The sequence below is a fragment of the Amblyomma mixtum genome, chromosome 9 (assembly GCF_055824585.1).
Source record: "Amblyomma mixtum isolate Tamu chromosome 9, ASM5582458v1, whole genome shotgun sequence".
In the NCBI taxonomy this organism is placed as follows: Eukaryota; Metazoa; Arthropoda; class Arachnida; order Ixodida; family Ixodidae; genus Amblyomma; species Amblyomma mixtum.
The window spans coordinates 79,554,030-79,581,777 of NC_143020.1; the positions used below are offsets into that span (position 1 = coordinate 79,554,030).

A 27,748-nucleotide genomic window follows, 5' to 3' on the forward strand; every position below is an offset into this window, starting at 1 on the left:
TTGTGAGGAAAAGAGCCCGTATTTTTATAGCATTTATGGCAAAAAAAAAGTGCCCTTCGAGGCAGAAAGCCATTGTAGTTGGCCGCCCGCAAGGAAAAGTGTCTACACACGGAGACCATTGAGTACCAGTGTAATTTTCATTGCTATCAAGCTGACACAGCATGAGGTTAGGACTGACGGGACAACACTGAAGAGTTCAGAGCCTTCTGGAGCTCTGATTTTTTCAAAAGAAAAAATGCAGTAATTTATTTATTTATTTATTTATTTATTTATTTATTTATTTATTTATTGGTACATAGTGTCAATCCCATATGGGATTGTAACAGGAAGGGCATAAGTTGAACAGTCTAAATAAGTAAGCACAATAAGGCAAGGAAGCATAACACAAAGGTAAACAAAGGTAAAGGTAAATCCGCCAGTCTCATTATCGCAAGTTTCAACCACATTTCGCCGCTTCAAGTACCTGCCAAGTTTCGATTCGACGTCATAAAACACGAACAATTCATTCTCAACGTCTCATCAAGGCATGTCGGCGTCATCACGAAATACAGATTGGAGACGGGACGCAGCCAATAAACGCAGCGGCCAACGTTTATTTTAAGAGTTCTCTTCATTTAATACTTCAGCATGAACTCACCGCAACTCTGGAGTCGCACGCTAGGCTCATAACCAGGCAGACTTCTCCTCTATTCATTAAAGTCTCTCTCTCTCTCTCTCTCTCTCTCTCTCTCTCTCTCACCCACGTCAAGATAAACCATCGCTAAACTCGTAACGAATAGCGTCATCATTTCTTCTATCATTTCGGGAAGCAGTTAGTGCTGTTCACGCGCCTTACCACTTGTCTAAGCGGATATTAGTTTTGAATAGGTGTGCTATGTTTGATCTGATTGAAGGAATTTTTTTTCGGTGATTTTTTCTCGTTTTTTTTTTGTATCACTTGTAACGTTCTTTTTGAAGCGTAAATGTACACAATTAATGCTGGATATGCTTCTCCTTTCAGGTTTCCCCACCGTCCCATCAGCAAAGAAAAAAAACGGCGCAGTGCTCAAAGTGCTTTGGTCTCTTCGATTTGAAAAGTTTGGCATTACATAAAACGGATTCATGCCCGAAAAGAAGTCTCAAATGCGAGGATTGCGGGAAATACTTTGAAGCCTGGACAATGGATGTGAGTGAATGCTTCCCAAAACACGTGTCCTGGGTATCGACGACGGCTAGGTTACGTTTGCGAGCACCTTATTACCCGATTCACTTGCGTACGAGCTGACCTATTCTTTTTTTGTTTGCAAATTGCCCGGCCTGAGTTCAGGTTTCGACCAGTATGCGAATCGTGACGTAATCAAGAAGAAAACACGGCTATAAACACAAAAAAATGAAGAGTGAGGTCGTCGCAAGCGATTGTACTGCTGAAAATGTTTCTTCTACCTGCCATTTTATACATCACAAATGCAGCAGTCCGGTTATCGCTTTCCTCTTCCCCGCTACGGCGGGCATGGAAGAAATAACATGCCTACGCCGGAAGAATGTACCGGAACAACAATCGCTAACATTTGCAGAAAATTTGCTTAGCCCAGGGACCTTCCTATGTCTCTGGACCCTCCTCTGCAATCAGCATACGAAAATTCCTGTTTGATAGAAATACAAAAAATGTATATATACTTTTCCGTTTCTTCTGACTCCCAATTCACGGCACATCCAAACTTGGCGGTGTGAACTACGCAGAACTCCATGCAGAGCAGGTAATTAGCCCGATACTGGAAATGGATGGTTTCACTCTGGTACTATGCTGGACCAGCATTTGCCAATATCTTTCCAATGTTGGCCCGATTATCTCTGCGGCTGGGGTACTTCGTCTCTTATAATAGCGACGCTTTGAAGCAAGATACGCAGGGCGCCAAATATTAATCGTTGTGCTGGGAACGGTTAGCAGCGGCAACCGTACACTTTCCTTATCCTATGGCCGAGAGAGAGAGGAAAGATGTGATGCTCTAAAAAAATGTCGAATGATTCCACCAGTGTTCCCCACTCTGCTCCCTACCCTGGCAGAGCATGGACCAAGCATGGAACTCTGTCTTAAGCAGCCTTGTTGGCACGAATAACTGCTCCAACCCAGTCTTTTGAGTTGCCCGGTGGGCTTTACCACTAAGCCGTCGGCGACCAATCTTGGCAGCTTTTAAACCACTTTTCAGTTTACACGAGATATCTTTTAAAAATGCGTCTTATAAGCCGCCGCGGTGGCTCAGTGGTTATGGTGCTTGGTTGCTGACTCGAAAAACGCGAGTTAGATCCCGGCCGCGGCTGCCAAATTTAGGTGGAGGAGAAATTCTAGAGGCCCGCTTACTGTGCGATGTCAGTGTACGTTAAAGAACCCCAGGTTGTCGAAATTTCCGGAGGCCTTCACCACGGCATCCCTCAAAGCCTCAGTCGCTTTGGGACGTTAAACCCCCCCCAAACACAACCAAAAATGCGTCATATACTGGCCAAAGCGACGAGATAGCGCTTTCGTGTGCAGTTTGAACCAGCGTCGTGTCCCTAAACTATGGGAGGATTGCTGTGGTTACGACATTGATGACTGAGCGGATGTTGAGAAAAATGAAGACGGTCACCCCTCCTTACGCATCTTGCGCACTGCTCGAAGTAGGACTACAGTTGCCCTGGTGAATTGCACGCTGTGCCGGGAATCCTGAGCGGACGTTGGCAGCTCGTAGCATAGGTTGCTCGAGCTTTACGGCATTAAATGTTCTTTTACAGCGTTAGTGGCATTCTCCTTTTTTGGAGAAAAACTCGTGGTATGTTTATGCCAGCGCGTGCGTCCATGCCGTAGAGTAATACTAATCCTAAGTTTATGATCATTTCTGCCACAGCTCCACCTCCAGGATTGCATCAAGAAGCCAATAACCTGCGATAATTCCAAGGAGACCATCGAGTCCTGCCCCAGGGTAAGCTGTGTAAAACAAAGGCGTACAATAATTTCCATCGAATTATTTAGTCTGATCTGACAAAAAGACGCCTAAGCAGTTGAATTACCTGTTTTCCTTGCTTAATTATTCAGTTAGAACAATTCATGCTGGTGCACCTTTGAATGGTGTTCTTATCCTTGTCACGTTTTCTGAAATTAAAAACGACTCGGTGCGTATACGTAGCTGAAATATATATTTTGAGAACGCGCCAAGGATTGACAAGATATTATTGCGGAGTAAGGGCATGATGGTCACGTGCGTTGTAGGAGCGACTGGCTACGGCGGTTAGAGCCAAGTGCGTCGAGAGACAGAGCTGTTATCTCGCTATTTTCACAATGCTGTACAGAATAGTCTGCGAGGAAGCCTTCCTTAAGTACTATAGGTGTTCACAGTGGCTGTGCAGACTTGAAGACATGCCAATCATCACAGTCATCAAGAAAGATACAGTCGAGCCAACTTATAACGGCAGCAGTGATGACAAGCGCTAGATTATTACGAACGAGGGTGGTGCTACCGTCAAAACATGTATTAGGGCAATGGCACTGCTTCTCAGATACAGTGAAAAAGTGTGGCCGCATAACTTGGTTAGGGTGAACGGGGCAGTGCCACGAACACCACCCCGCAGTCAAAACCCTCGTGCAATGACCAAAAGAGGGCCTCCCAGTCCCAGTGACGCAACCTACCCCCTCCCGCAATCATTCTCCCCTAACATTCTTTGGAAACAACATGGCGACTCGAGAAAGTAGTAATGAAGGCGGGACATAAACAATGCAGAAAAAAACTGTTGGTCAGATGCGTCCATCAAAATGTATGAGTTTGGAGGCGACCCTTGCGCTGGAAATGATCACAGCAAGCTTCGCGTTGCCGTCCTTCTGTGCACGAATATGGACGGCAGCGACCGACTGCTGTCGTTATTGATCTGTAAGTCTCGCAGGCAGAGGTGCTTTGCGAACTAAGCTCTCGTACGCTACACGCATCACAAAACCGCTAAATGACCAGCGACTTTAGTTCATTTGACGAGTGCGCCATAGGCATTGGTGTGCCACTAGGCAAATGAAAGTTGCCCCTGGTGATTGATAGCTGTGAGGAGTACCACGTGCTGCCCTCTATGATTGGTATGACCAAGCTCTTCTGCCACCGAATGTGACGCGAAAGACCAGCCACTCGACATGGGCATCATTCACGCTATGTTGCGTCGCGCAGCAAGAACTAACGCGCTCTCGATGTCCCATCTAGAGACGAGATGCCGAAATTTCGCTTAGGGTTTCTTCGTCTGCCACCATGAAAATGATTAAAGGCGCTCGGATGGAACCGATGGTGGAGTGCATCCGGAACTGCTTCAGTGGGGTATAGCTGTATGAACGCGGGGATGGCGGAGGATGCAGTCGAACACCCCCGTGCTCAGACGTACTTGTTATTGGCTCAATGTGTCATGCATGCAAAGCTGGTAGGATATGAGGCCGTTTAGGACCACTTGGTTTGCGCGAATGGTAACGCCGATATGGCCGAGTCATCATTGTAGGCGAAATATAAGCACTCATCGGTTGCCAAGAATATCATTAAGACGATGACCAGCAGGCATACCTACCACCAGCTGCAGTGAACGCTTCAACTGAGATTAGTTAGCATCCCCAAAGCCGCTCGTTAACAAGTGTCTCGGCGAGGTTAGCTCCGAAAGCGTCGTGATAGGGTCTGCACAGAAGAAGAATGCGGCCGTGGGGATAAATAAACGCCCCTTGAGTCTTACTTTCTATATTCATGGGCGTCCGGAGGGGGGGGCAAGGGGGGGCGGCTGCACCCCCCTGGAAAATCACTCCCTCGAACCGTGAGTGATGGCCGCACGCCAGGGGCCGTGGTGGGCTCAGCCAAAAGGGTAAAAGCAGCTCCGCTTCCACGCTTTGGGTCACATCTGCGAAATGCCGCGTCCGGGCACGCGTCTTTATGCCGTTTTCAAACCACGCCATCGTTAGCTCTGTTGAAGGCCGACCTGTTGCAGACATACAGCGGCACCGGCGAGCATGTGTTTCAAGCCGTCTTGAAATGGGTGCCTGTTTCTTTGATCTCTAGACAGATAGCGACACGGAGGCAGACAGTGCACAGTGCATCTTGTTTTCGCCTTCGTTATGCCGGCCACCGATGAATTCTTCAGGAGGGAAAGACAAATCAGCCGTGTCCACCCCCGCTTTGTCGGGCTGCTCATGGGCAAGCGGGCGATCAGTTGGCGCCGCCGCCGCTCGCTGTGCCTCCGATCCACGGGAGAGCGCAGTGCGGTAGAAGCGCCGCTATCAGAATCTTCGGCAAAGGAGATTAGCATCTTTTGTTCACGGCGACGCAGTCTCCAGAGGCGCCCCCACACCAGCGTCCCTTGCGTCTTCTCCGAAAACCAGCGCCTTTGGTCAACGCAGCCCGATGGCGCCTTCCTGGCTCGCCTGTCACCTCTGGCCGGGCCTCAAATGACAACAGCGCCCGTGTACTGTGCGAGGTCAGTGCCCGGTAAAGAGACCCAGGTGGTCGACATTATCCGGAGCTCTGTACTACTCCATTCCTCATAACCTGAGTCGTTTTGGGGCTCTGAACCCCATAAAAACACACAAAACAAATTTTCCTACCAGAGTGGCGAGTGTCCCTTCCCCTTGGAAGTCGCACGGAAGTAAGCCCTTGCACGTGTGCGCGCCTCTGTATTTGTGCTTCGGTGTTTTTAGTGGCCGTTTGTCAACGAAGCTGAGAACAACCAAGACAGTGGACGAGAAAACTACGAGCGGCGAGCAGTGTGCGTGCGGTTGCTCGACTGTGCGGATGCGCGAGCAAGATGGAGCGAGGTGTATGAAGCTGCGAGCGTGCATTTATCTTGTAAATAAGTTTTCGTTGTATGTATAGACATCTTTTGTTTTCAACGTGCGCGTTCAACCGTTTTTTCAATCAATGTGTGTGACGAGTGTGCACCGAGAGCGTGTAATGAAGCACAGAAATGAATTTATCACCCGTGTAATCACGCAATTCGCCCAGAAAAATCCGTGGAGTCTACAGTTGCTGTTCAAGGAAGACTGACTGAGTGACTGTAGTTGCGTGTTTGTGACCATATTGTGCTGTGTGCTGGTCATCAATCCGGGTGAGTCGAGAACCCGTATGCAGCAATACTGAGCACTCTTCTCCACGAAGTGACAGTATATTTTTGGATTTTTTATTAATTTTAATTGTTTCTTCGTTGATAAACTGCAATGTATCTCTCCTAGCCACACTTTAATTTGCTGTTTGTAATTTTTATTTCATGTGTGTATTTCACTTCTTTTTTATTTATATATAAATAAATAAATTCATACCGCAAATAGTGCCTTTTTGCTACGAACATGCCCCCCCCCCCCCCCTCCGGCGCCAACAACCAATGGGGCCCCCCCCCCTGCAAAAAATTCTGCGGACGCCCTTGTCTATATTCGCCTGTAACATGCGAAGTCCACTTACTACGAACCTCGGATACAACGAACGCTATCAGCGTGACCGTCAGCTTCGTTATAAGTGGGCTCGACTGTATTAAGCTCGGGTTAGGACTAGCGAATCCGTTTCAGAATGCACTCAAAATGTTTAAAGTACTGAACAAGCTGCCGTACTACATATTAAGTCGTAGTTATTTTGGCTTCTTGCAGGAAGGGCAAGCAGCAGTGCTTCAGACCCAAGTAGAAGTGGATGCAAGGTTTCAGAAACTGGAATCCGAGATAGCCAGATTCCAAGAGCCGCTTGGAAGACTTCTTGAAGAAATAGCAAAGCTTAAATAGAACTTTTGCATTGCCCACATCTGCGCACTTAGAAGCATTTCATTTTTTTATATTCTTGGCCTGAATTCTTGGTAGTCGACAAATACATGTTCAACAAGGGGAAGCTTTGGGCCATTTGGTCTGGCCCAAAGCTCGTCTGGCCCATTCCTCCTCTCCAACATCACACATGTTCAAGCTACTCGAGGAAAAGTTTCACTGTTTAACATGCGTTTTGGCAGGGGGAAATATATTTTTGTTTTTCGCCATTGGACTAGTATTCAGGCTGAATATTGCTCTGTAAGCAGCGCAATTAGCAATTTAGTTTAGAGTACCGTTAGCTTCAAATTACACCATCCCTGTAACATCTATGAATGCCGCCGGAAAACGTTCACACCTCAAAACAAAATAAAAACGACAACGAACAAAAGACCAAGAGAAGTGGCACTCCATCACACATGGTTTCGCTGTTCTGTCCTTCATTGACTCTGAATTCGTCTACATTTTTTTTTTTCTAAACGATTGAAATCCCTACAAAAGAATGGTAATTTACGGAGAGTCTACCTTTCTAATTTCAAAAGGCCGTAAGGCAGAAGGTCTTCAGAAGTTCGAAATAAAGTGTGGTATCGCAATATAATAGACAAAAATCCTAAGAAAAAATAATATATTACTTGAATATAAAGTAGGATATTAATGAGAGTTTGCGGAGGATTATAAACGCGATTCTGATTCTAGTCTAATTTAAGCACTGATTCTAACCGTATTTTCTTCGCTGTGCCTTTGCAAAAATGCATTGCGAATTCCCAGAATATAGTTCTGGGACACCGAAATCAATATAAGCTGAAGAAAATATAGGAAATCCTTCGTTTCGCAGGTAAGAACAATGAAAGTTATGCGGAAAGAGATGATGTACATCTCACATGCACAACGATGCCTAGTTTTGCAACTTCATTGCACAGTTGCAACCATTTTTGTTCCAAATTGGGGTTAAGGGGTTTTGTTTGCACCACGATAGTAAGCCTTTCTCCTCCTCCCTTCTCTCACCAACTGTGCAGAAGCGAAACATATTCGTCATCCATCTTGCAAAAGAAGCACAAGGAAAGCCATCTGGCCGGGCCAATGGAATCTGCACTATTTTTGCCTAATTCTACTCCGCTCCTTTTAAGGCGAAAGCCTTTAATGCCTCGTCGTTGTCGACAGAAGGTTGTCAGCAGAGGTGTCACGCTTTTCGGTTGGTCGAAATATTTATGACGCCAGAGTGCGCGGATTCAAAGTATTGAGGTCACCCACGGATTCCTAGCGCCCCCTTTTGGAGCACATGACAACTAATGAAATACTTGTCGTCCGCTCCGACAGGGGCGTAAGGCGTCCGTGGGTGACCACATTCATAGTACCTCATTACTGCGAACAGAGCCATGGATACAACCGAAATCATCCAAGCAGAAAGAGAGTCGTGCTGCAGAAGCAATCAAAGTCGGCAGTCAAAGTGTGTAGTGGTAATGGGTAGTCAAAGCGTGTAGTCAAATAAAGCACTAGTACAGCACGAACAGTCTCGCAGTCAATGCCAAACAGTGCGCCAGGAAAGGCTTCCGCCTTGTTAGTGAGTTAGCAGTAAGGCTTGCACTCAACTTAAAAGCCGTTGTCTGTCTGTTTATGCGGTCCCCGGTAAATTCTTGAGCCGACATATGTATCCGTACTTGGCTACGTACCCATCGGATGGTGAGGAAACTGCCCACCGTGGCAGGTGGTTGGTCGCGATGATTGGTCGCGAGAGATTGTTTCGTGAAGACCTGTGTCTCCAAACCCAAGGAAAACAAGTCCCACCGATGGCAGCACCTGCTATTGGAAGCCAGTGGCGCATTGCTTAAGCGCTGCACCACTGCGCAGGAAGTGGTAGGAGGACTCCCTGAGATATATCGTAAAGTCGACAATGACCAATTCGGAATATCTGGGAATTCGCCCATTATACGTATCCGAAGAACTTCCATCCGTGAACCATTCTACCACGCCCCCCCCCCCCCCCCCCTTCTACTTGGCCGCCGTCTCAGCGCACTTGCTCATACGCAGCGGACAATGCAGCAGACGACGCCGCTGCGCCCAGCGCTACTACTAGCGGCACCGGGCGGCCAAAGACTCCCAGTAGACCTTGCAAAAGCGCGTGACTTCGGACACGTTTTGAGGCGCAACGAAAACAGCGCAAACTTCACGAAGGACGCAGAAAGGGGAGACGAGACACAAGCACTGACGAGGCACGACACTCTGATAGCGAAGGCCTCTCGTGAGTCTTCCTACCTTCATGTTTCACACGCTAAGCGCTCTGACGAAACCAAGAGAGGGCGCTAGAAACAAGTTATAATATTTGTACGGAAAACAAATATGAGGCGTTATTTTTTTAGGCACAAAATATTAAATCACGATAATTGCTCAATCAAGTTAACCATTATTATTAAAACATTATATCTGCAAGTGGTTTTTCAGAGTAGCAGCAATTTGGTGCCTTTTGAATCGCGCTTTCATGGAGGAAGAAAAACTAAGGAGAGGCCCTTCGTATTCGCAATGCATTGACAAGAATGTGGCGGAAGTGACGTCAAAATTTAGGCTTAAAAAGTCGGGCCACTAGCAACGGCGTACGGCGTCGTTAGCGTCGTTGTTGCTAGGGGCCCGGAGTGTTTCTCGGTGGCGGTGGACGGGCTTTCGGCACGGTGTGTTCGGCCTTGCGTGTTAAAGTCTACATGCCTGGCGTCGTGACGTTACGCACGCATCTAGGATTGCTTTTTAATGCAGCAAATAACCGCTCATTTGATATTTTGTTCGTCAAACTTGGTGTCGTTACGCGGAGCGATCGATGCATTGAAATGAATCTCGCGAAAAGATGGCACTCCGGAACCGCGCTTCGACACGCGAAGATTGTTTTGGTTGTTGATTGTTTTGATCAGCGAACTTTCGCACCTCACCAAACAGCACAGAAACATGAAGCCGCTCTCGGAGATGCTGAGCTGCGTTTCGAAGGCGACACGGCGGGTGTACAGAGGGCAAAACGCTTGTCTAGAACATATTGCGGGCGAGTTTCGCGAGGAACACGCGATATCTAGCGATAACATTTGGTTAAAAATAGCCTGTATGTAAGCATGTGCAGTTAAACTCACAGGACTCCATCGCCATTTTTTTGCCTTCCTGGTCGTATCGGCTTTGGGAGCTGAGGAACACACAGTTTGGTCGTTCTAGACATGCGTTTTGCCCTCTGTACGGTAGCCCGAGGAGGAGGATGGTCAGCTGAGCTATAAGCGGCGCGCAATGTCGTCTTTCTTCGCCTGGCGTCGGAAAAGGTTCACCACACCTGTGTGCCGGTCTGTGTCTAGGTGCGTGTTTGCGGGGAGGGAGGTGCAGGAGTGTAGCGGCGAGCGGCGCGCTTTTTTTGATACCTTTCTTTTACGAAGCGCTTGCCAGCCGCGCGCGTAACCCGCCCCGTAGCTCGGTGGAGAAGGAAGATAGTGAGGAAAGCCGAGCAGACTTCCGGTTTCGGGGTGGCTTCACAAAAATGACGTCAGGGCCTCTCCTTAGTTCTTTCCTTCCTCCATGCGCGCTTTCAAGTTGATGTCGCTGGCAATAGGTTTTTCCACGCGTTAGGTCCTTTCTTGCGTTACCATGCAGTACATGATCCTGGGTCGCTTTGCGAGCGAGAGCTGATAAAAGCTCGTTCTCTCCCGTCAGTTTTCGCTGCGAACGCTGCTGAATGTGCCTGCGAAAGGACAGAAAAAAAAAGATCTCCCGCGAGCTTATCATTCGTCGCTATAGAAACCGCCGGCTTCCTATCGGGCCCCCGGTAGTTTCTCGGTTACGCTCGACGCAGCGCTTGGGTCTCAAGAGGAAGGTACGTCGACATTTTCTTCCGTCGGTCAAAACTCAAAATCCGCATGCTTCCTTCAGTCTTGTACTTTTCTAGTTCAATCACGACTATGTATCTCTCAGCAACGCCGTGAGCGACGGACCCTGTTTGTGCGTTGAGTTCTCACGTAACCGTGTTGCAAGCGTAGGATGCAGTGTTTGCCAACCACGCTACCCAACCACATTTTGTTGCATCTCACGATGCTAGCATTGATCACAACCAATCCTAAAAAGTGGTGTATTGAATGTATCGCGGCAGTCGTGTCGCCAGCTCGACCGCTTCCTAAACACGACCCAACGCTTGCATAAACCAGTCAAGGTCAGTTTCGTCCCTGCTATACAAGTTGTTTCAGCTAAAATTTTACACAATTTTTAAAAATAGGATTTTCAGGTTAAAAGAGCACTTTTTTCGACATTGCACTGTCAGGGATAAAGCACATCACAATACAACCATACAACCAATACGTGCTAACTAGAAGGCTGGTTAACTAGTGTTGAATTCAACTATTTCTTTTCAACTATTTCTGTTAGGCTCGTTAATTATTGAGAGGCGTGTAGCTCGCGGTAAGCAATACGCATATCAGTTTTTAGAATTTCGAAAACCCGGTTTCCCTCAGCGCTCCGGCCCAACAAATTTTGGCAGTTTCGACGAGTTACGTGCACTGCAGAAGTTGCTTTGCCTTTAATCCTCTGGGGAGTACATGTATTTTTGCGCTTGGTGGCCAAAATGTGTTCGGCTGCTCTTTGAGTGCTCCAAAAGGAGGAGTGAAATATGGCACTGCATTCCTTCCGGTAGGATATTTCTACAGACAGCAAGGTTTCTTTTTACCTTTGTCTGTTGTTTAATAGGAGCATTGAAGCACATAGAGTCAGGCATGTTTTGAAAGTGGCCATTTTAAGGTCTAGCAGAATGCGATAGAAGGGCTCTAAAGCATTTATTATTTTTGAATGGACGCTGAGAAGAAATCACTTCCAAATACAGCCGCCCAGTTCTTGTCCTCTACTGCCGATTTTGCTCCACATCAAGTAGTCGTCACAGAACAAAATGTTTGACCACTTCGCGCGAAAGTACAAGAATCGAGTTTATAACACTTCACCTTGTACACCTATCTCAAACAGTAAAGTTTCGGCGCACTTATATGTCGAAATATTTGCAGGATCATGCCAACCAAGGTGCTGGTCCGTGGTTTCGCACCCGATATCCCCGAAGATCAAGTTGTGGCCTTCTGCGATGACTTACCGTCAAATGCTGTGTGCGCACAGTGCTACAATGTGTCGGCCTTGTTGCACAGAGATCCCAAGGGTCATTTACACTGCACTTCCTGCATGAAGATGTGCAGCGACGGGGATATCTTTGAGTGCCCTACGTGCGAAAGGAAATTCCACGTCTCACAGGTGAGGAACAAGTTTGTCTGTCTTGCCGGGATTTTTTTTTTCTTTCAATGATTCGCTTCAGAGCACTAAACTCTCGTGGACTTGAAGCTACTACGCGACATTGTGCTCCGGCTAGGAATCAAAACACGAAGAACACCTTCTATATATGAAGTTATATGAAGGTATGAACGTCCTACTCATAGTATAAAGATGCCAAAGATTGCTCTAGATTGAAAGCCACATTTGTTCAGAAACCTGCGAGCGCACGGCTTACGCACACGTTACAGGAATACGCTGCCCGGGCATTGATACATTGTAAGGCGGAATCTTGGACTCAGAAGGTTTTCTGTTTGAGACGTTGCTTGAAATATAGGTTAGCATTCTCTTTGATTAGTGCCCTTCTTGTTTACTCGCAGCCTGCAGTGCTTTATAAATAGTTTACCGTTATGCTGCTTCCAGGTTTCATTCTTTCTTGTTGGCATCGTCTCCACACGTTAAAAGAAAAACTTTCCCATTAGGCCCGTAAATAACAGCTCTTTTATCGCTAGTAGCCCTCTGACCGATGGACATCTTATGTACAGAAAGTATTGGAAACACTGTATACACCTACTTCAAGCCGCGACGCCACGAAGTTGCGGTGGCGCTGATGTCAGTAGCGACTTTCGTACGCTAGGCAAAACAGGTTCCGCCCGCCGTGCCTACCGCAGCTACTGGAGGAACTGTGCGGCTGCATCATGCCGTCGTGCTACACAGGCAGCGTGTATTGAGCAGCTGGTCATTGTGAGCTGCACGTACAAGTAGGAAAAGAAAATTAAGTGTGCCTGGATAGGTTTCACGTAGATAAATACCTCTGCAACACTAGGCCGCGGTCGAAAATCTCAAAGTCTCAGCCCTGACGCTGTCTCTAGTTATATGCAGCTGAGATTTCGTAACACGGAAGCAGCTACGCTCCATCGCCGATACATTCATCAGTACAGTGTGATTAGAACTGCAAAAAAAAAACAGATTTAGCGGCGCGCGTAATTATCGCCATACTGGAAAAGCGCGAATGACGGCGATCAAGAACGAGGCAACGCAAACATGGCGCTTGCCCTGTATTTGGGTTCCTCCTCGCGCTGTTGGAGTTTCGCAAATGCAAACCGAATCGCCCAGCTTCCTGTCCGAAATTAATTATCGGCCGGATCCTTGGTGCGCACGGGGCGCCGACCGGCTTTTTCGCGAGCAAGGAAATCCTTTTTGTTGTTGTTGTTGTTGTTGTTGTTGTTGTTGTTGTTGTTGTTGTTGTTGTTGTTGTTGTTGTTGGTGGTGGTGGTGGTGGTGGTGGTGGTGGTGGTGGTGGTGGTGGTGGTGGTGGTGGTGGTGGTAGCATGCCATATTTTAAAGTGCGTGGAAGTGATACGGTTATCCAAGGCCAAGTTTACGTCATTTATTATTTACTTAACATTATATTACTCGAAAGCATAAAGGCCCCGTGGCGCAGGAAAGCCGGTGTCGGCGTTGCCGGCGGCGTGGCCGAAAACTTAGGAACAACCATTTACAAGAGGCTCCCATAGATGGCGCCAGCCACACCAGCGGTGCATCAGAAATCCCTGTCCCTCGATAATTCGAGTTGCGAGTCAGACACAATACCGCAACGCCACGCGGACAGGTGCGTACGGCTTTGGTTAAAGTGGGGCTTTAGATGCATGTCTTGTGTGGTCTTTTGCATAATTGTTGTGATTGTGAAAGGAGAAACAGTTTCCGTGTTTGCATGGGCAAGAGGAACCGCTGTTCATGTCATACCCTTAACGGCAAAGCCTACGTGTCCCTCAATTTTTTTCTTTGTATGACAGATATCAGTTTTTTTCTTCGCATGACAAACATAGCTAAATCGTGTAGAAAAAATTCTGCTAAGCTGCTTCATTCTTTATACAGTTAGGATAGCATGTATTTCTCTGCACGAAAAGCAACTTAAGCACGTATAGGTGTTTTCATTGGTTGATGCAGCCTACGTGATTCATGAAGTGAAGCGGGATCGCAATCTTATTTGCAAGGAAACAGCCGCTGGCAAGCATTGTCCAAATTGCAGCGAGCTTTTTGTCTTTGTTTTCGCTATCACGTGGCAGTGGCGGGAAAAGTATATCATAAAGGTCCCGAAAACAACTGCGAGCATGTCTAGCTGCAGCTTCCCTATGCAGTTTCCGGGCGAGTGCTATATTTTGACCGGAGCCGCTGTGTCTTTCAATCACTTGCATTACTCGGCTACCGATACATTATGGCGGTGAGCTGACAGAAATTGTCGGGTAAAACACTCTAGTGAAATATCGGGGATATATGATGATTGCATGCAGCCTCAGCTGGCAATTTAAGCCTGGTAGGTGTGTCAGCAGACAGCGAGGGTTTCTCCTAACAATTTCGCCGATGCAAGATTACGCCACCTAATTAAGAGAGCCGCAGACTGGTGAACTATTAAATAAATTGTTGCAATGCTTTTTTTTTTATTTGCGCCTAACTCTCAACGCGGGCCCGTGCACATCGATCCAAATTACTAAGTTCAAGGCACCAACCACACTTGTGATTCGAAGAAGCTATAAACGCGCTTGCAAGCCTTCCAAACCCCGCACACAGGGCCTCTTTGCCACACCGCTCCCTGGCCGTTTGACAACCGCGAGCCCACCAGCCACGTGTATTTAGAAGTTCCAGCGAATGCACCCTTCTGCCTATTTAGAGCCGAGTCCCATTTGGCAATCCTCTTGGCGCTGTCGCTATATTTGCGGCGTCTTAACGCGAATAAATAAAATACTCAACCGCCTAAACCCAAAATAAACGCACACTGCTTCCGCTTGACGCTTCCAAACGTTGGGGATTCTGAAAAAAAAAAATTCCCTGTTTTTTATCAAATTACGATCTTCTTACTTCAGCGTGCCTAGTAATAAAATTCTGTTAGCCCGGCAGTTGCAAAAAAAACAACCCTAAACCGCTGATGGACCGTTCCTGCGTTAGTGGTGAGAAAGTTTCTTACCACAAAAAAAAATTGTTTTCATTATACGCAGTAATCTGAACTTTATTATATACTCCAATGTCCCCACGATATGTAAATGTTTCTGATTTCTACGTATTTTTCTTATGCTCAAGCTTATTGTAGATCGATCTCCCCGGGACAGAATCAAAACGATGAAAGTTTTTTGCCCCAACGCCGCTCCTGGAAATCCTGTACAAATAACTTTCAGTGCTCTCAAGGTACGTATATAAGGTTTCTTGGCGCAGATTTTTCTGTGCTTTGAATTTGTCTCCTCTTTTTTTGCGGTATGCGTCAGACAAACACTGCGATGTTTGCTCGAAACTATCCCAGAAATAAGTTCTCTGCAAGCACCTCACATGTGAAATATTCGTATCCCTCATTTTCCCGGCACCTATTTTCTAATTTCAAACTGCCGTTTTATAAGTGTCTTCTAGCGGGTTATACATGGTGCATTTAATTGATTTTCGAACTAAGCAAAACAACGAAAACAGCGGAAGGAGGACACAGTGCGCTCTGTGTATGTACGTTCTCTTATGAAAGTGGTGTATAGACAGTCTGTTGACTTCTTCTAAACTCTGCACCCTCCTATAGATAATTCTTGGTGTCTATTCACAGTCTATAGACTGTCCATAGACAAAAGCCTTCTAAAATATATGGCCATAAGTCTACACATTGTCTGTAGACTGTCTATAGGATTTATAATGGCTATAGACTATTCGCTAAGATTTGTATATAGCCAGTCTATAGACTTCAAAGCCAAAACTCTATCAACAGTCAATAGACTGTACAAAGGAGTTTTGTATGCCTGCCCAATTTCCTCTGTCCCCGTTGTTTCGCGCAGTTTGAAAATGGCGTTTTATAATTTACTTCAGACAGTTTGTCCTCCATAATTTAACTGGTTTTAATAATATTTCTAATTCAATATGAACTACCAACTCGCCCAACAGGTAGTTTTAATGGTTTTAATAAGATCTATTTAAATTTGTTTAAATTTTGTGTGCATTTTTTCACACTCCACTGAAGTAGCATTTTCCTGCTGCTGATAACATTTCTTTTAATTCTCCTCCTAGGCCCATCTTAGGCGATGCTCCTGCGGCCAGACTGCTAACGCTCCGGCCGACAGTGACCAGCCGGCTCCTCTTTTGGTAACGCCATCCGTATTTTTCTTCTGCCACTAACACTTTATTTAGCAGTTAGTTTTTGTATTGATATGACAACTAAACTATACTGCAGTGGAAGAGTTTGCAGAGGATAGTTAAGTGAGCAACAGAATGCAGTCGAAAGCTGCTTATTACAAAAACAGGGCGACTTTTCCCGGCGTATTCAAATGACATCGGCGCAGAAAGCATTTTATTTTAACGTGCAGGCCAGGAAAGTCCGGTTAACACCGATGGGATCTCGTATAAACAGTTGCTTGCTTTCACTTACTAGTTATTCATCTGACTGTAAAATGAAAACTCGTCTTTGTGCCTCTGCTTAGGTACTAAATTCGCTCTAATGTTTTGGTCACAAGAAAGCGAAAAACACCCGCCCAGATAATTTCCGCGAACTTCTGCTGTGTCCTTACTAAGCCAAGTACAGGGGTACTGGATTCGACCTGCGCTTATCTTTTTTCGGACTGCTTTATATAGTTATGCTCAGAAACACAAAAGTACTTAGACGCTTGGTCATGGCGCCTGACACGTGAGTAAGGTTCCCTCGTGCTAAACATCAGTTTTCGGCACAAAAGCTTTAGTCGTATGCGATCATTGCTTGCTAATCTTGTAGCTTGATTCGTTTTTTTTTTAAGATATTGGCTCTATATCTGCTTTTTAAACCGGAAACGCGTACTACTCATTGCCAATCGACAAAGCTATTTTGTAAATACAATTTTCCTTATTTATTTTCTCCACGGCGTCTTTACAGTTTTCTTCATTGAAGATGACTAAATGCCCCTATTGTCATGAAGAGTTCACGAAGAGACTCGTCGGCCCGCATGTCAAAGACTGCAAAGCTATCCGAAAGCCCCAACCAACACCGAAGCAACAGTTTCTCAGCACTAAGGTAGGTGCAGCCTTATCCATTCTTTGTCCTGAGTAGTCCGTTTATATAGAAGCCTCTCGCAACAAAGGGTGTCATGAGAAACAGAAAGGAACTCAAAGGAGGTGAGGTCCGAACTTGCGAGGCAGTGGCCATTATCGACAGTCTTTTGGACAGCTTTCTCGATGCAATCGACCCTTCTCAGAGCGCTTTGGCAGCGTCAGTTGTTATGGACTTATTGAGTACACATCGCGTCGTTTCCCACGAAATGTCGTTATCATCACCAGACCAGGGCCGGGATAAAAAACTTCCATATATGCCACTGTCCAGCAAGTTCAGACTTCCGTATCAATTTCCCTAATAGACGCCAGAGTAAATCCAACCGAAGGATCGTATCACTGTCATGGCAACGGTATTAGAAGACAAAAACTTCTGCAGTACTTGGGAAGTTCTCGCTTCCTTACTGAGAGGAGGAAAAAGGATGCCCATCTACCATTTATTCCTTCAGGCTCGATCAAGCCAGTGGCTTCCCGACTGCCGGGAACGCTACAAAAGCTTTTTCTCCCCTTCATTCCTGAAACCCCGCTCTTACCCACGCGTACGCATCCCCTGTTTGAGTAGTTTAACAACAACGCTTCGGCTCGAAATTGCAGTAAAACAAAGGTGAGAAAGACTACAAGTATGAAGAGCTGCATGTTTACCTGGTGGAGATGATTGCCCACTAGTTTTAACAATTGGCGATCACGGAATTCCAAGGGTATGCTAAGGCATGTCGAATGAACTCAAAATTAAGCTGGTCCTCACTTTTCCTTGTTTCTTCCTTCAGCGCATTCAGTGGGTGCCGATAACCACAGTGCGACGCAAACGTTTCTATAAAGACATACAGTTTGGGCTGAAGAGAGGCCCTCTTAGCTAGAAGTACTTAATGCATGCCTCATGGCCCTCTTGCCACTAGCGGGCGTTGAAATCTACGAACCTCATACTGCAGCCGTATTTTTGGAGCTGGCGCTACGTTTCCCGCGAAAAGCCATCGCGCGGTTGTCGTCAGCGAGTTATATAGGCATCTGGTGCTTACAATCGCAGGTTGCTGCTTTACTGCGTAATCATTAATACTCTTCTCTGTCCTTCCAGAAACCTTCGAAAGATTCCACGCTTCCCAATCAAAATGTTCCGTCCCGAGAAGTAAGTGCTTCTAGATGAGTTCAGACGCATAATTTCCTCTTCGCACTGGGCCTTGCATAATTTCTTCTCCAGAATGGGTCTTGCTGCCTCAGTGGACACCTGTAGTTGACTTTTGATTGGTTCTGGACACGATGGCAATATTCACAAATAATTAGGATGCTATTTATGAGCTCCAGCCACATGTAAACAACTCACCGATTCAAGTTCATTTTGTTCTCTTTTTCTCGAGGCACCAACCGCGAAAAACCAGTATGCGAAAAGGAAGAACGTGCAAAACCAGAACGCTGTCACCATATTTCTTTGCCCATAGCGTATGACAAAATGAACCAAAACCAACCCAAACCTTTTTCATGTCCAACATTCCCAAACAAAAATTTTAAAACCAAAAATTGTACGATACTCCCATGGAAATATTGAAGTTAATGGCGATTATCCTAACATGCACCAAAATCTTTCTTTTAAAGTGTTTCCTTCGATCACATCGAACAGTTAAGACTGCCATAGAAAACCAATGGGGAAAGGTTTTGACGATAGCATAAACGTTAATAGCAAAAAAAAATACAAGACTCCCGTTGGGTGGTCTGCGGATATATTGAGTGCTATAGTGAAATCTTCCATTATATAAAAAATTGCGTTCATAAAGGGTTTCCCACTCAAAATTTTTGTGTCCAGAATTGTTGGGTATAATTTGCCATTTTGTTCGTACCCCACAGCATCAGGTAAGATAAAATGACTAAATCATCGCTTTAAATGGGCTACTGTATGCTCTCACCCTGTTCGCTTCTGTTTAGTCCTGCGTTTCCTCAAGCAAAATGATGCATAAAAGGCTGTGTGGCATCTGATTTGGACTCTAGTGTTGCGCATAACATCAGCGGTGATCATTTCAGGTTCTTTGGGGGGTTTCGCTCATCAAAAGAAGAAAATATTGGTTACAACCTCATAAGCAAGCAGCAATCCATTAGTGTTACCTTCCTGTAACAGTTACCCCTGCGTAGTGGGCGAAGGGTTAAGGTGCTCAACTGCTCAGCGCTACGATGCCAGTTTGATCCCGGTATATATAGCGGTTACCGCGTTTCGAGCGAGTTAAAAAACAAGGCGCCCTTGTATTGTGCGATAACATTGCACTTCAAGTACAACATTTGGTGTAAATTAAACCGAAGCCCATCATTAAGCATCCATATCGCCCATGTAACTTTAGGAGACGAAACCCTTTAAATACAACCCATTTTCACCGCCTTACATTGTTAATCCCTCGTACATTCCAAATTACCTGCTCTGTGAATGCAGCTTACATGAAACCAGCCAAAGAGCTACAGCTATAGGTATAAAAAAACTTCTATGAAACGTCAGCAAAACAGACGTTTTCAACACCACGCTTTGTTTACATATAACGAATACCCCTCTGCGGCCTCCTTGTTCGGCTCTGAGATATTCATCAGCCCCCGTTCAGCTAGGCCTGCTACATTTGCATACATTCTTTCAAAGTCAGAGTCTCACTTTCATTCTCAATACTGACGCAGCCCTCTTCTTCCATTTTTCAGCTGGTTGAGTTCATGAAAGAAACTCTGTCCGAGATTCGTTATCTGAAAACTGAAATTGAAGAGGTGGGTGGATGGAGGGCTTCGTGCGGTTCTCTAATTTTTCGAAAGGCTGAAAACGTACTGTGTGTTAAAGCCATATCCGCCTCTTTTTTTTTTTTGCAGCTTCATCTCTACCGTAAGGCATCCCAGTCTCAGATCAATGTTCAGAAAAACGAAATAGCAAAGGTAAGCTGAATGGGCTGCTGGGCATAGTTATTCGCTTGCTTAGTAGTCCACCCCAATCTTCGTTTGGCAACGTGTCTTTGTTTTCTTTTTCATAGAATAAGGCTCCTCAGACCCCGAAGCCTACTTTACTGAAAGTTGATGAGAGTAACAAATACATATGACCTTTATGAGCAAATTTTCCACCTAACATTAAGTAAATGTTTCGAGAAGAGTTAAACTATTTGCGAGCATCAAAGCCAACTCCAAGGCGTAGCTCAAGGCAGCCTCTACCCGGTTCGAGCTCCTCTTTAAGGCGTCAGTCCGTAATCAGTAAACATTATGTAATGGCATATTGCAATCAGTAATTCAGAGCGTGTCCGTGAATCCGGGAAGGAGCACAATATCCGTGGGGTCCAATCATAACTTAGGATATATCAATTGCTATCGCCCATTGAAACGCGCTCTTCGGATTCGCAGAACGAAAAAACTCGCTCTCGGTTCCTGCTGGAACACAAGTTACTGTTCAATCACTGGGCACACTCTTATCTTAATTATGGAGTTGGAATGCCACGAAAGTAGTTTGTTTGACAATATTATGCTGCACGTTGTTTTATTTTCACTGATCCAAACATACTATGCTAAAAATTTCTACTTATGCATTTGCTTCGGTGTAGCGAACTTAACGCACTTTGATCCGCGGATCAGATAGTGGTTCACGGCAAATCAAGCACTTTTAATGGGTTAATCGTATTGGAGACAAACGTTTAAAGTCATAGTGCCTTCTAAAAAATAATTCCATGTCGTCGTCTAGGCGGGTAGCCCTCTGGCTACCCTCTTTCTGTTGGACATTAAAAGTTTTCCTATCCTATCCTATCCATGTGTTTCTGTTTTGCCCCCTAAGGCATAATTATTGAGCTCTTGACATTTGCTGAGGAGTTGTTGAAAATGGGGCATAATTACCCCTGTCAGCCCTTTTCCGATGTGCCGTTTGCTGCTCTGATGAAATTATCATCACCTGTGCCTTAGTGCGCCATTAATACTGCCAAACTTTTACGAGTGCGTAAAAACTCATCATTTCAGTCTAGCAAGCATAGCATGCCTTGCCTTAATATTTCAGCGGTCACTTTTTATGTTTATTTCTGTCTTTCTCTTTCTTTTTCAGCTAAAAGTGGAACTTTCTCAAAAAGATGTGAGTCTCAAATGACGCACTGAATTTTGTGTGCGAAATTAATTGCGACGTCTCTTCTGTTCCTTCTCACCGCTCATTATTGCCATGCTCGTTGCAGGAAAAAATTCAACAGTTATCTGTGAGATTACGCTCGACTCAAGGTGACGTGGAGAAAGTAAGACTTGTCAGTTTTGCTTACTGTTTGCTTATGCCTTCTACATTGATGCTTTTACTTCAATAAACAGTTCAGTAAACAAGCTTAGAACATCCTTTATTGCCTGTTGAAACTGCCTAAACCTTGGTACGTTTGATTTAGGGCGCTGGAAACCCTAACGTACCCCTTGAGGAATTCTCACAAATCACCACGCAATTATTTTTCTCAGTAAATATTTGCTCACTTGGTCTTTCTTTCTTTGTTGATGTTTGCCCGGCTGCAAAAGATGCATTTGTAGGCTAAAAGCTGAACATAAAACTACTAGCGCCAGTTAATAAAATTAGGAACATCCTTACCGAAAAGGATAAGATACCATGGCACCGGAGTGAATGGTGGCATAGCATAGACTCTTGGATCCATGCGTGAAAATCGGTGTTGAGGTAGGCATTTTACTTGCGAAATCAGCCGGTGACGGCGACGTACTCTTTGCGATTCGCACGCGGTACCCTAACGACACAGGCCAGCTTTTTTTTCCTCAGCGTCCTGTTAAGCTACCTTATCCACAAAACACTTAGCCCAATGCTGAATTCCCTAACACGAGCTACACTTTCACATTTGCCGCCGCGGTGGCTGAGTGGCCGTGCTTCTCGGCTGCTGACCAGCCGAAAGAGACGGTTTCTCTCTCAGCAGCCGAGGTCGCAATTTGAGGCAGGTGAAATGCTAGAGCTCCGAGTACTGGGCGATGTCAGTGCACGTTAAAGCTTCCCAGATGGTCGAAATTGTCGGGAGCCTTTGGCTACGGCATCCCTTATAGCCCGAATTGCTTTGGGACATTATACCTTATCAATCGATTTTAAAGGAACCCTTAACATTGCGTGTTTGGATAGACATAAATAAAAGCGCAGTAAAGGCTCTTCCATTCTTTACATCGCGTGGGTGAGGGAAGTAGTAAAAAAAGAGGCAATGTGCACATGGGTAGCAAGCAAAAAGCGACGTAGAGTTCAGGTATGTTTGGAGGCCAGGGGTTGTTGTGAACGATCAGCCGTTTTGCGTTTACTGAATTGGCCCGACTGTGCGGTGAATTGGTAGCGCACTGGGCGGATTTCAGTTGACTGTGCATGATCATCCGTCTTGCAATAACTGTCTTGAGTAGAGTGCCTTCCGCAGAGTTCCTTGGATTCATTAGTAACCAAAAAAGTGAGAAAATTACGTGCATAAAACAGCTCATATGTACAAATCTCTGTCGTGAGAGTGAGGCGTGCATCTCTGTAGAACGCCAGCACTGGTGAGTACACTGCTAGGCTAGGCGCGACAGTCAAAATGCGGACAAGAATTAGAGTAACAGCAGTACTTGTTTTAGAGTTAGAGCCAACTTACAAGGCAGCGGCTTTTTCCCGTCAAAGGACCTCTTTCCAGCCAATGGCGTCGGCCGATTCTCATGACACTGCTAGTGTGACAAAGCAGGGAGCGGTAGATGAAAGGGGATAATCCTTTCCTTCTATGGTCGAGGGTAGACCCCTCTCTCCATTGTGGCGCCGCTCCCTGCGCGATAGCAGGGTCGTCAGAAACGGCAGACGCCATTGGATGGGAAGGAGTGCTTTGACAAGGAAAAGCCATTGCGTTCCTGAGTTGTATCCGACGATAGCTCCCTGCCACTCAAAGGGTTTGCGGCAGAGCTTGGGAGTATGCAGTTGAGCATAGAGCACGCAATTCAACGCGTTGCTTACGCGAGTACGGAGAGGTTGGAATAACTAGTTCACGAGAACACCTTTTCAAATCTCCCGTCAGTCGCCAGTGTAGAAAAGTTGCTCACTTACCATAGCAGCTTTCTTGCATGTTAAAGCGCTGATACCATTATTTCCTTTAGACATGGTTGTTCCCCCTACACACAGATTTCATTTACCCTTCTGCTTACTGGCGAAGAAACAGCGGATGTGCACCAACAAGTTTAGAATTCTTAGGGGCGCGCAAAAAGCACCATGTACTGGTAGGAAGTCAAGAGCTGGTCATTGCTTTGCAATAGCCAAAGGCAAACTTTAATTTTTTTGTCTTTTTTGCAGTTGAAAGAAACCCTCTCTCAGAAACAAGTGAGTTACTAGCGACAAAGTGAACTATGGCAACTTAGTTGCAATCTCTTCTTTGACACTTCGAGTTCCTCATTACTGCCTTGAATTTCACAGGACGAAAATGAACTACTCACTCAAACTGTACTTTCGCATCAAATTGACATGAAGAACGTAAGATATCATTTTTTTTCCTTCGTGATGCTTATGTTGGTGGCTAGGTGCCTGCATACGCTTCTTTCAATGATATTTGTGCAAGATGCACGTAGTTAGTTGCAAGCCTGTGCGGTAGCAAACACGTGCCTTTAATTTGAGTATATGCTTTGCAGATTCAAGCTCAATGCGACAGTCACCACGAGGTGATAAAACAAATGACCTCAAATATGCAGGTAAGGCTAACAGCCTCGTTTTTCGCTGGTGGCACTGACACCGATGAACTGCAACATTATCCTTTTCTGCGGGGAATTGTGAAGATAACGTTTACAGAAATAACTTTGACGAGGATAATGTTGCAATAGGTTATCCGCTGATAACGTGTCCACACTCAGCCTAAAGTGGGCGCTGCGTAATCTTTTACTTCCTCACTCGGCACAAGAAAAAGGATAGTCATTGCAAGCCACGTGGCTGATAATTCTGGGAGTCCTGAGAGCTACTGTCAGCACTTTTCTTTTTCTTAGCCTCTGCAATTTTTCGTCTGGCTATCAGACGGGCAAGGTGCTAGGCGTCATCATACGTTCGTTAAATCACCAGTTTTAACTACGGTTCGCGTATAATCATTGCTTGTTAAAAAGTGCACCAGACCAAGAAAAGTTTTCTTCACGAAGCGAGGACTGCTTGCACGGCAGTGGCGGCATGTATGTTATTAAGCGGTCTTCCTTTTTGTTTCTAGTTCGTTTGGTTTATTGGGGTTTAACGTCCCAATGCGACTCAGGCTATGAGGGACGCCGTAGTGAAGGACTCTGGTAGTGTCGACCACCTGGGGTTCTTTAACGTGCACTGACATCACACCGTACCCGGGCCTCTAGAATTTCTCCTCCAAAGAAATTCTAGCCGCCGCGGCCGGGATCGAACCCGCGTCTTTTGGGCCAGCAGCCGAGCGCCGTAACCACTGAGACACTGCGGCGGGGTTTGTGGTTTCTAGTGACAGTTTAACAAAAGCCATTGACGTTTGCTCTTGAGGTGCTTGTTTTGGTGGTGTGCATGCGACACGGCCATTTCAGCATCAGTGTTTCAAATAATTTGAATGTGCGGAAGTGTCACCTCGCCTATTCAAGCACCAAAAATTTAACGTCGCAGCGTCAATATTGTGAGAATGACTGCCCCAACGCAACTCCAGTACTCCGTTGCCGAGAAAGGCGGCATTGTGACCGCTTATCTTAGCACACAAATGCACGTGGAGCTGGCATTCGGGGTTTATGCATGCTGCCCAACATAAGGCCGTCGTGTGCCGACTCGTCCTACATTTGTATCTATAGACAATTGATTCAAGAAAACGAGATCAGTCCATGTTGAGAAAAAAAAAAGGAGCGACCATCCACTGCAATCGATGATTTTAACATCGATGTCTTGACTTACGTCTCCGTCAGACCGGGTGCAAGCGTCAGGGGAACTACCAGCGCATATGGAGCGAACTAGGCGTCACTTTGGAGGTCCCTTTTAAGACACAGTTGCTACCCATATCATGTGTTTTCACCAAGAGCTGAGACCACACAATTTTCAAAATTTTTTAAAAAATATCAAAAGCAAAAAATTACTGACGCCCATGGAAGCTGTGTAGCTCCGAACGCAGTGCTTTATCGACTCACCCCCCGCCGCGGCGACTGAGTGGGTGTGGCGCTCGGCTGCTGACCCGAAAGACGCGGCCGCATTTCGTTGAAGGCGGAATTCTAGAGGCTCGTGTACTGTGCGATGTCAGTGCTAGTTAAAGAACCCAAGGTGATCGAAATTATCTGGAGCCCGTCACTACGGCGTCCCTCATAGCCTGACTCGCTTTGGGACGTTAACCCCTAAACCAGATGCGTCGATTCATAAAAAGGAATCAAATGTTGAAAAGTAAGAATGTGACCTTCCTACATTCAGTTTCCGTGCAGTCCTCAAGCAGAGACCATGATGAGAGTAAACGAACTTGAGCGGAACGCCTGCAAAGAAAACCGTGGCGTACTATAAAAGGTCACGCTTACGGACAAGAAATGTGCCATCAACCGTAATAGACAGACGCCAACAAGATACCTAAAACGCCAGCGCGAAAACGAAGAATAGCTCCTAGATAACAAATTTAAACGGGGTTGGTTTTCTTCAACGAAAATCTCGCTTTTCTGTACGCGGGTGATTTGTTTTACTGGTGTTCGAGTTGACGCTGACAGAAGTCACACTGTTTAATGAGTTCTAGGTACATGGCGTATCATAATCTGTATCCCCAGCGATTTTTTTTTCGCCTGTTACGCTATGACATTTAAATGCGCTATGTTCAAGGAAAACAATTTCTTCTGGCGGACAAGCTGTCAAGAGGCTTCGTCACGGGCTCAGCAGATCACGCCGGCTACAACGACGACGTCGAAGGATACGCAGTAAGTGTAGTCCGTTCCCTCACCACCGATGCCACGTGGAAAAAACTGGCCTCCGAGACACTGAACAACAGGCAGCTTGTCACTGTTCTAGGACACCTGGAGAAGGGCGAGCTAACTGAAGGGCCGCTGATGTCTTCCGCCACTAAGCTATCGGAAGCGAGAGTCCCCTTGTTAGGCTTACATATCGTCATTCCGGCCAGTATGAAGCGAGAAATGTTGGCAAGAATTCTTGAAGGTCACGTGGGAATTAATAAATGCAAATAAAGGGCATGGCACCTGGTATACTAGCACGGGATGAACACTGATATCTAGACGTTTGTACAAGCATGTGCTGCATGCCAAAAAATACGCTTACAGGTTGCCACAGCAGCCTTTGATTATGCGTCTGATACCAGGCTAACCATGATACCTCGACGGCTATGCAATTTTCAACAACAGATATCCGTCGTACTTATATTATGCCCTCTTCAACTCTCCCTTAGTCCAACAGCTCGCAAACACTTCAGCGAAAGCGCCTGTGGATGCAACATGTGCCATACCTTCTAGATATGGCATACCTATAGAGGTATGCACTGTCAATGGATCTCAGTTTTCAAGTAGATAATTTGCAATATTTTCAAAGGCCTACAATTTTAAACACGTAACTTCCAGCCCACATTTTCCCCGCTCCAACGAACTCGCCAAGAAAAAAGGGCACAAGTGGTTAATGGAAACGAAAAAACTTGAACAAAGCCAATGAAGCCAAGCAAAACTTATGTCGTGGTGTTCTTGCCTACAGGTCAACTCGAGTGGAATGCGGCCGAGCATCAACAGGGACTTTGCAAGGGCGCTCACAGCAAACAACGCTGCCAGCCGTGCAGATTGAACAAAGCCAGCTGGTTGACATGAACCAGCAAAAAGACCACTCAAGAGGGCCAAACTCACCGCTCTACGGCGACATGTTCAGAATTGAAGACAGTCCATCGGCAAGCAAGCCTCAGGTTCTGCGGTCGTCTAGTCAGCTAAGCTCTTATGCAGTCGAGACGGCATACGAACAGATGTTGCGACGCAACTATCGCGAGCATCTAGAGTTGTTCCCACCCGACCCATATCCAGAACCTTTTCGCCTCAGCAGCTCTCGTTACGACTACGAAGACAATTTCCTAGCTTGCGCTGCCCCTACGTGGGCACGGCACGACCCAGTCGTGCCGCAAAACTCAACTTTCACGCCGAGCATTGCGCCGACATGTTCCGAGTCACCGGTGACTCCTCGGAGGTCTACAAGACTACGGAGACCACCTCGACGATTAGCGTATGACGAGAACTTTCAACAAATACCGTGACTGAATTCAGTGGTCTGATCTTTGATTTATTTTTGATGCCCAAATGGTATTTGTTTTCATTGTCTCTTTCCTGTTTTCCAAGCTAAAGAAAGAGTTGTCCTTGTCCTCCGATTTTTATGTTGCCGTTTACAAAGGGGGATGAATAATAATCTTCTCCACAATCAGGGCAGCATGCAGGGTGCCTTATGTTCCTGGCGAGCTACAAGTTACAACCCCAGTGAGGAAACACTGCCCTCCCCTGCGTGTCATGTACAAAAACCGGTGAACAATAAACGCTCGGCGACTGACTTTCACGAGCTAATGACGCATTATGGGCCAACGACCGACCGGTACGATACGCTTGGGCAAGAGCGGAAGCCTAAATGTCTTTTGTAGCAACTTACGCAGACATTTGCAAAACGGAACACGACGACAAAACTCAACTGCCGCCATTGCCTCCCCGCGTGCAAATAGGTTTCCGCACGGACCTCGTTCCGTACACCAAGAGGTATGCCGGGTGTACATGACCAGGGGATAACTCTAGAAGCAATTCTTAATATTGTTACCAAAACTAATATTTCGCGTT

At 46.0% G+C, this 27,748-nt stretch overlaps 2 protein-coding genes across 5 annotated transcripts in view; both read left to right on the forward strand.

Moving 5' to 3' along the window:
* LOC149329853 (uncharacterized) overlaps positions 1-7,158 on the forward strand; it is a 37,049-nt gene extending 29,891 nt beyond the window's left edge. For both annotated transcript variants that reach the window (XM_089560586.1, XM_089560587.1), the window contains 3 exons: positions 1,001-1,165; positions 2,862-2,936; positions 6,599-7,158. In XM_089560586.1, coding sequence (XP_089416712.1) covers positions 1,001-1,165; positions 2,862-2,936; positions 6,599-6,727 — 369 coding nt within the window. In that variant the 3' untranslated portion in view covers positions 6,728-7,158. The remainder of the gene's footprint in view (positions 1-1,000; positions 1,166-2,861; positions 2,937-6,598) is intronic.
* Positions 7,159-9,392: 2,234 nt separating this feature from the next.
* LOC149329854 (uncharacterized) lies at positions 9,393-27,691 on the forward strand. Of its 3 annotated transcripts, XM_089560588.1 has the most exons (15): positions 9,393-10,574; positions 11,746-11,983; positions 15,077-15,181; positions 16,034-16,108; positions 16,869-17,006; positions 18,114-18,164; positions 19,706-19,768; positions 19,868-19,930; positions 21,072-21,098; positions 21,196-21,252; positions 23,292-23,318; positions 23,412-23,468; positions 23,624-23,683; positions 25,767-25,861; positions 26,640-27,691. In XM_089560588.1, exons 2-15 carry the CDS (start codon positions 11,750-11,752, stop codon positions 27,181-27,183), a joined length of 1,596 nt encoding a protein of 531 aa, XP_089416714.1. In that variant the 5' UTR covers positions 9,393-10,574; positions 11,746-11,749; the 3' UTR covers positions 27,184-27,691. The 3 variants fall into 3 exon arrangements, with proteins under 3 accessions (XP_089416714.1, XP_089416715.1, XP_089416716.1); XM_089560589.1 differs by lacking the exon at positions 15,077-15,181; XM_089560590.1 differs by lacking the exon at positions 9,393-10,574 and having other exon boundaries at positions 11,847-11,983; positions 15,106-15,181.
* The last annotated feature ends 57 nt before the right edge of the window (positions 27,692-27,748 follow it).

Excerpts from the sequence above, each read along its gene's own strand:
- LOC149329854 (XM_089560588.1), top strand. The coding sequence starts at position 11,750 with ATGCCAACCAAGGTGCTGGTCCGTGGTTTCGCACCCGATATCCCCGAA. Across the intron at positions 11,984-15,076 it reads GGAAATTCCACGTCTCACAG|CTTATTGTAGATCGATCTCC; the intron begins GTGAGGAACAAG and ends CTTATGCTCAAG. Across the intron at positions 17,007-18,113 it reads AACAGTTTCTCAGCACTAAG|AAACCTTCGAAAGATTCCAC; the intron begins GTAGGTGCAGCC and ends CTGTCCTTCCAG.